This window comes from Scomber japonicus, chromosome 23, assembly GCF_027409825.1.
Source record: "Scomber japonicus isolate fScoJap1 chromosome 23, fScoJap1.pri, whole genome shotgun sequence".
Classification (NCBI taxonomy): domain Eukaryota; kingdom Metazoa; phylum Chordata; class Actinopteri; order Scombriformes; family Scombridae; genus Scomber; species Scomber japonicus.
In genome coordinates this window covers 24254000-24262418 of record NC_070600.1, presented here as the reverse complement: position 1 = coordinate 24262418, position 8419 = coordinate 24254000, and the positions used below count along the sequence as shown (strand labels likewise).

The 8419-nt window shown below is 42.1% G+C and overlaps 1 protein-coding gene across 1 annotated transcript in view; it reads left to right on the top strand.

Annotated features, from left to right (window-relative positions):
• The window catches only part of ptprr (protein tyrosine phosphatase receptor type R), a 50884-nt gene extending 43295 nt beyond the window's left edge, over window positions 1-7589 (top strand). The window contains 5 exon segments of the mRNA XM_053343987.1: window positions 2000-2137; window positions 6054-6164; window positions 6274-6431; window positions 7057-7170; window positions 7287-7589. Of these exon segments, the coding sequence (XP_053199962.1) occupies window positions 2000-2137; window positions 6054-6164; window positions 6274-6431; window positions 7057-7170; window positions 7287-7380 (615 nt within the window). The 3' untranslated portion in view covers window positions 7381-7589.
• The last annotated feature ends 830 nt before the right edge of the window (window positions 7590-8419 follow it).

Sequence of the window (8419 nt, the reverse complement as noted above, 5' to 3'; positions counted from 1 at the left end):
CACACACACACACACACACACACACACACAGTGAAAGTATGCTCCTGCAGAGGATTGTTGAAATGTCGCTCTCAGACTCTGACAACAATAGTCTTACTTCCTGTCAGGAAACTGTTTTAACTGTCAGACCACGGGAAGTTCTTCATCCTACATACACAACATAAAATGTGCTGCTTTTAGTGCCGTCGTCATGTATGTGCAATATACACACAAAAACATCTACACACAAAACACAAAAGAGCATGAAGACAATACAGGTAGAAGTATTCTAAGTATGAAGCTGATCTGGTTTAAACTGTCCTCCAGAAATCAGGATGAGAACTATTTATAAACCTGCTACTTTACATTAATCTATTTAGCATTTATAATAATACATAATATATTTTATTTATAACGTGCTTTTACAAAATGCTCAAAGACGCTTTACAGAGAACACCAACAATATGGAACAAAGTAAAAAAGACATAAAATGAAAAGAGGATAAAAAACAGTTTCCAGGTTAAAAGCCAGTTTAAAAAGGTGAGGTTTTAAGAGTGATTTGAAGGTGTGAGGGGGTCTGTACAGTCTCTGATGGGTTTGGGGAGTGTATTCTGAATTCCAGAGGGTGGTGGGGTGGAGAGGGGGCAATGGAGAAGGCTCTGCCCCCCCCAAGTTCGGTGCTTGGTCCAAGGAGGTAGGGCAAGGAGATTTCCCCTCTGAGGATCGGAGGGCACGGGAGGGGAGGGGAGGGGGGGGTAATGGTGGAGCAGGTCTGTGAGGTAGGTGGGGCCCAGGGGGGGGGGTGTAATGGTGGAGCAGGACTGTGAGGTATAGGTGGGGGCCAGGTTTTTAAGTGATTTGTGGGTGAGCAGGAGAACGGTGTGAGATGGGGAGCCAGTGCAGTTTTTGGAGGACAGGGGTGACGTGGGGGGGGGGGGGTCAGGGTTTCTGCAGTATATAATGTAGTAATAAGCAGATATGAGGACATTTTAAGTCTTTACAGTATTTGTCAACAATTCTACAAAGACGTTTTTAATATTCATTCATTCATTCATCCTCCAGAGGGTTGTGGAGGAACTGGAGCCAATCTCCAATTTTCCCATTGCATTAATATATATATATATATTTATATTATTGCATCTGTGTCATTCCTTATGTTCTTATACAGGAGTTATAGATGTTGACTGATACATGTAGCTATAGGAACATGTAACATTGAACTTTTGCACATCTACACAACAGCTACCTTTTTTATTTTCTTCAATGCTCTGTTTATTCATTTTTCCAAGATGAAAACAAACATAACATAGAAACATCCCCCAACAGTGTCAGCAATAAGGAACATAAATAAATAAAGAAAATGATATGTACAAATACACACACATACACACAGTGCATCCATATAAATAACCGTATAAGTATTAACATATATTACATGTGCACTCATACCTACCAGTTAGCAATAGTAGTATTAACAGAAATTAACAATATTTATCATTGTGCTAATAATGTAATAATTACCAATTCAATACATACAAAATAAATCAACAGCTACCTTTTTTTTTTTTAATAATTTAATATTGTTATTTATTATGTTTTTATCAGGCTCTTGATTGCTCTTTATTTTAGTATAACACTTCTCTTTTTTACTGCAGCTGCTTTATTGTCTTTTAAATTGTTCTTCCGTTACTGATGTTTAGTTATTTCTTTTATTTCTTTTAAAATCTGATCCCAAGGAGCTCAAATTCCTTCCTCTCCATTATTAGATTAATAAAGTGATCATTTAAATATTTTTTCCACACGTTCGTTATTTACAGTTTATTGCACATAAACCAAATGAATAATGGAGAGAAAATAAAATAAATGTATGTTTGTGGTAATTAATGGTCTATCTTTGTATTTTATACTGTTGTTTGGACCAAATAAATGTTGAATACTTACATTTCTCATTTATTATTAGTTTATAGCAGCTTGTTTTGAAGCATTTTGTCTCTAACACCACGTTGTGATTGGCTCCCAGGGTTACCTAGGCGACGAGAAGGCGTACATCGCCACGCAGGGTCCCATGGTGAACACGGTGAATGACTTCTGGCAGATGGCCTGGCAGGAAGAGGCGCCCGTCATCGTCATGATCACCAAACTGAAGGAGAAGAACGAGGTAAGAAAGACCAGAAGAAGAAGAAGAAGAAGAAGAAGAAGGAGAAGAAGGAGAGGGATGGATGTTAGTGTTTGAGGTAGAAGTGATAAAATTCAAATGATGAACTAAGTATTGGAAACATGAACTAAGAAGACATAACGAGGTTTCCATCCACATTTCAAGAAGAAGAAGATTTGAGTAGAGGCGTGTGTTCATCTGCTGCTGTTATGTGAATGTAAACAGTTAAACAGCGTGTGGAGCTAATTATCCAGTCCATTAAACCATTAACCCTTTATAGGACACTCATTGAGAGGAAGGAAGGAAGGAAGGAAGGAAGGAAGGAAGGAAGGAAGGAAGGATGGACAGAGGAAAGAAGGAAGGAAGGTAGGAAGGTAGGGGGGAGGGAAGAAAGAAGGAAGGAAGGAAGAAGAAAGGGGGATGGAGGAAGGAAAGAAGGAAGGGAGGAGAGAAGGAGGGAGGGAGGGAGGAAGAACAGATGGAAGTAAGGAAAGGAAGGAAGGAAAGAAGGATGGATGAAGGAAAGAAGGAAGGGAGGAGAGAAGGAGGGAGGGAGGAAGAACAGATGGAAGTAAGGAAAGGAAGGAAAGAAGGATGGAGGAAGGAAAGAAGGAAGGGAGGAGAGAAGGAGGGAGGGAGGAAGGACAGTTGGAAGGAAGGAAAGGAAGGAAGGACAGAGGAAATAAGGAACGAGGGAGGGAGAAAGGAAAAGAGGAAGGGAAGAAAGAAGGCAGGGAGGAAGGAAAGAAGGGAGAAAAGAAGGAAGGAAGGAAGGAAGGATATTTTGGGATATTTACCGAAGTTACCAAATATAATTATTTGCCCAATAAAGGGTTAAACCACCACAGAAGAAGAGGACACAACAAGATGACATCATTAACAGAGTGACAGTCAAAGCTTCAACTATGGAAAACCCATTTACTGTACAGATCTGATGTCTTCAGTTCCTCAGAGAACCAATAATGTTCATTTCCAGCTCTATACTTTTATTTTTGGACTCCACTAGAGCTTCGTATGATTCACAGTTTAAAGAGAACTCCTTATTAATCTTATACTGGTGCAACCCTTCAGTTCAGCCTCTGTCTCTGTTTAACCCTTTATTGGGCAAATAATTATATTTGGTAACTTCTGTAAATATCCCAAAATATCTTTCCTTCCTCCCTGCCTTCTTTCTTCCCTTCCTCTTTTCCTTTCTCCCTCCCTCGTTCCTTATTTCCTCCGTCCTTCCTTCCTTTCATCCATCTGTTCTTCCTCCCTCCCTCCATCTCTCCTCCCTTCCTTCTTTCCTTCCTCCGTCCTTCCTTCCTTCCTTTCCTTACTTACATCTGTTCTTCCTCCCTCCCTCCTTCTCTCTTTCGTTCCTCCCCCTACCTTCCTTCCTTCCTTCTTTCCTCCGTCCTTCCTTCCTTTCCTTCCTCCCTCCTTCCTTCCCTTCCTTCCTTCCTTCCATCCTTCCTTCCTTCCTTCCTTCCTTCCTTCCTTCCAATGAGTGTCCTATAAAGGGTTAAAGTCTTATAAACGTAACTTTTTGTCATATTTGCTCAGACTGTCACTATGTAAAGAAGCATTACATGAAACTAGTCATCTGTAAAAAAAAAACAAAAAAACAGGCTCATTTAGCCCCGCCTACTGCTCCTATTGCACCAATCAGAGCCAGGATTGTGTCTGGCAGCTGTCAATCACTGCTTGCACACGCAGGCCCCTCCCCCTTCCTACTCACATGCTCCTCCCCCTTCCTCCTCAGCTCGGTCAAGCTCATATCTCCGAGAGCGGCTTCAGGAGCGTAGAGAAAGTAATGGCGCAGCAACAACTACCGCATGCATGTGGTCGCGTGCACGTCAGTTTCCTCTGGGGGAGGGACTTCGGAGGCAGGGCAGCGGAGAGGGAGGGGGAAGGATCTGAAAGTTGTACTTCTTCAAATTTGATGCTAAGTCCTCTCTCTGCTCAAAGTTACCAACTGCAGCTTTAAGGTCCTCCTCCTCGGAGTCATGTTAAGTTACTGTTGATGCAAACCCAACATTTCCTGCTTTACTGCTTCAAATGAAAAGCTTTTAACTAATTAAATGACTAAAGAGTGTTTGTGGAGTTTGCATGTTCTCCTCGTGCCTGTGTGTGTTTTCTCTCTGGCTTCCTCCCACAGACCAAAAACATGCAGCTTAGGTTAACTGGTCACTCTAAATCGCCCGTAGGTGTGAATGTGAGTGTGACTGGTCTTATACTCTATATTAGCTCTATGAATGACAGATTGGCTCCAGCCCCCCTGCGAGCCCTGAGCAAGTGGTATGGAAAATAAATGAATGATAAAACGCATTGTTGAGCAGATCAGTTATATATAATGCAGAGAGGAAAAGCACAAGCAGAAACAGCCATAGTGTAGCAGCTTTCCAGTACCTAAGTAAGCACACTGAGTCCAAAAAGAAGTTTCAGAGATTTTAATGAATGAATGAATACTACAGCGGCTTTACACGCGGCCATAGGATGTTATATGTGTATCAAAGTAAACAAACAGCGATAATGAAATGCGGTCAACAAAACTTACGGCTACCTAGACTCCTCGCCTCCTTCCCCAGTGCAGGTGAAGCAGGTTCTGATATAACCTACTGACTGTCAACTACAGTGCCCACGTGACCCCTCAAACACTGCTATCACCATGGCAACAAGACAAAACTAATTAAACACAGAATAACTAATAAGCAAATCAATATATGGCTCCTACACATAGTGATGATGATGATGATGATGTTTGATGAAGAGCTGCAGACCTCCAACTAGTAAAGTATGTATTTAAACTTTGCTCTGCTGTGTGATGGGAAAGCACTCAGAGTGTAAGAGTGACTGCCTCAAAACAATAGATATTAGAACACAATACAGCAGATAGAAATCAGTTCAGGCTGAAAGTCTAAACAATGGATGGAGGAAACATTTCAAGCTGCTGCTCTTTACTCACAACCATTACTTCTACATCAGTTAATCTCATTATTTTACATGTTGGCCAAAATATAAGGGACAAAAAATGTTGGAAAAGCATAATAGTCCTCCTTTAAGTCACAAGCTTCATTTATGACATCATGTATTCAGCAAGGCCGTTTTCATTTTGCTTTTATTAATACTCCCAACTCTTTCAACATTTCTGAATATCTTTAATTTCCCAACATTATAATTTAGGCTTTTTTAACCCTTAAACAGGCCTTACTAGTTATGTCATTTGCACCTCAAGTAAGGAAGGAAGGAAGGAAAGAAGGAATGAAGGAAGGAAGGAAAGGAGGGAAGAAGAAAGGAAAGGAGGAAGGAAGGGAAGCAAGGAAGGAAAGGAAGGAGGAAGGAAAGGAAGGAGGAAGTAGGAAGGAAAAGACGGAAGAAGGAAGGAAAGGAAGGGAGGAAGTAGGAAGGAAAGGAGGAAGTAGGAAGGAAAGGAGGGAGAGAGGAAGAAGGAAGGAAAGGAGGGAGGAAGGGAGGGAGGGAGGAAGGAAGGAAGGAAGGGAGGAAGAAAGAAAGGAAGGAAGAAAGGACAGAAGGAGGGAACATTTACCCTAACAGCTGAACTTAGATCTGAGGAAGGAAGGAAGGAAGGAAGGAAGGACAGATGAAGGAAGGAAGGAAGGAAGGACAGAGGAAGGACCTGGGAGGACAACACAAAGGTTAAAGAGTCTGTATCTCCTGGTGCACGTTGTCTGTTTAAGGGTTAATGCACAAATCAGAAAAGCAAATGAAGCCGGTGGATGGAAATGCAGCATTAAGAAAAGATGGAAACTACTTTGGTTATTTGCTGGTTTGCTGCTGACTCTGAAACAATAAATGTCTTATCAACAGGGAAGATTTTAAACTGATCACATGATTTATAAAATGCTCTGCAGGGATGTAAAATATTGTGAAGGTGATTGTCTATAATTGATCTGTTTCTCTACCTCTGTGTCTGTAGAAGTGTGTTCTGTATTGGCCGGAGAAGAGAGGGATCTACGGGAAGGTTGAGGTTCTAGTCAACAGCATCAGAGAGTGTGAACACTACACCACTCGCAGCCTCACACTAAAGGTACACACACACACACACACACACACACACACACACACACACACACACACACACCTTTAAATAGTCCTATTTCTTTGCTTTTAAAACATACATGTGCTTTTGTGTGAAGTGTGGGAATCAGACCCGTACTCTCCAGCATTACTGGTACACATCATGGCCGGACCATAAAACCCCCGACTCGGCACTGCCGCTGCTGCAGCTGATGGCCGACGTTGAGACGGACCGACGGACGGCTGCCAACGTTGGACCGGTTATAGTTCACTGCAGGTACACACACACAGAGGAACAGGTTAATATCATAGACTGTATAAAAGGAAATGGACGTAACATCTGTGACGTCACCCATTGGTTTGTGGACTGCTGCTCGGAAGCCAATAGTTTAGAATCTGGGCAGCGGCCATCTTGAAAATTTCAGGTGCATGCTGGGAAAAATAAAAACATGGATTCTACTTATATGGGCATGAGGGGGAGCCATGGGCGGAGCGGGGAGGTTGCTATGGTTACAAGGGCTGGATCTCGAAGACATTGGTCAATCAACCTGTCAATCACTACGTAGCCACGCCCCCTAATGCGTACCCTGCTTTATCGTCACATATAAAATCAGGGAGGCCAAAATGTCCCAAATGAACATCATACTGCATTGAAGAAGGCTTTAAACTAGCGATTGAGACCATAAACACATTTTGAAAACGTTTACTGAGGTTAGAAATCAAGTGAGAAGTTGGTGAATTCTCCATTGACTTGTATAGAGACGGTCGCCCCCTGGTGGCCTTTTGATAGAATGCAGCTCTAAGTTACTTCCTGGTTTGCCTCATTTCAGAGGACCAGAACTCCCTGCCTGGTTTTTCTGCTACAACTAAAATATTTTTTACCCATGCTCCTTTGCTTTCAGCGCTGGGATTGGCCGAACGGGCTGCTTCATCGCTACCACGATAGGCTGTCGGCAGCTGCAGTTGGAAGGAGTGGTGGACGTACTGGGCATCATCTGCCAGCTCCGAGCCGACAGGTAAACACACACACACACACACCTGCTGCTTTACTTTATAACAGTAATATGAGCTGACAGTGTGTCATATGTCAAATGTGCCTTATGAATAAAATATTTCTGCTTGTTCTCTGCAGAGGTGGTATGATCCAGACCGGTGAGCAGTATGAGTTCGTCCATCATGCCTTGTGCCTGTACGAGGCCCGCCTCTCTGCAGAAACCGGCCAATGAGCTCGCACCGCCAAAGGAGGCGGTAGCTTAAACCTGGATGGTGAATCCTTTAGCAGGTTTGATCTCTGAGCTTTTGGGGATTTCTGGAGGAAGTCTTTGAACTTGATGGACAACCAATGAGGACTGTTGTGGGCAGAGCCTGCTGAAGAAAAGAGGTAAAATTTCCGAAAGTGGAATGTATCTGTTCTTCTTGTCTGCAGTTTCTACTTCACGTGTTGTTGGTAAGTTCTTCAGAGGAACTCGAGACCCACTAACTTCACTTCCTGTTAGCCAATTGACTGTTGGATTGTGTCGTTTCTAACCAAGCAGACTGTCCTATTACCTCTTTCCTGTCATGGAGCTGTAGAAATAGTTTGAAGTGACTGACTGAAATTGATGGTACAGTACATTGTTAATTAACACTATGGTGTTTTTGTGTCTTATAGGATTTTAAAATTATTTTGTAATGCGATGTTCTTATAAGAAAGGTTATTGGAAAATGACTGTTAGCTGGTTGCACCTTTTAGTTTTTGGTTAGTAGCTTTTTGCTGCCACTATTGAACCAACCCTTCCAGCCAGGCCCTGTTTGTGACCTCAGCACTCTGTCTGTAACTCACTGATTACTCAAACCCACCTGTTACCTAGCAACAGTTTGCATCTTAAAAAGACATTTTCATGATTTCATCTACATTACTGTGCAAAGGTTTTATGCACTTAAAGTGAGGCTGTCGAGTAAACAGAAGAAACCTAAATTAATATTTGGTGTGAGCATACTGATGATTGATATTGGGCTCGTTGTCATGTTGCAGAATATATTTGTAATTGATCAGACGCCTCATTGATGGTGTAACATGATGGATACGGATTTTAAACATCTGAAGTCCCTAAAACCTTTGCACAATACTGTATGTCTCACTGATTAGAAAGTCATTTTAAACTTTCATGTTCATCTTGAAATGCTAACTAGCCTGAAGACCCATTCCACAAACACATTCGTAGTATATTTATATGATTAGACTCGTCTTCAGTGTTGGCTAGGCGATCACATGCTTTGGTCAAC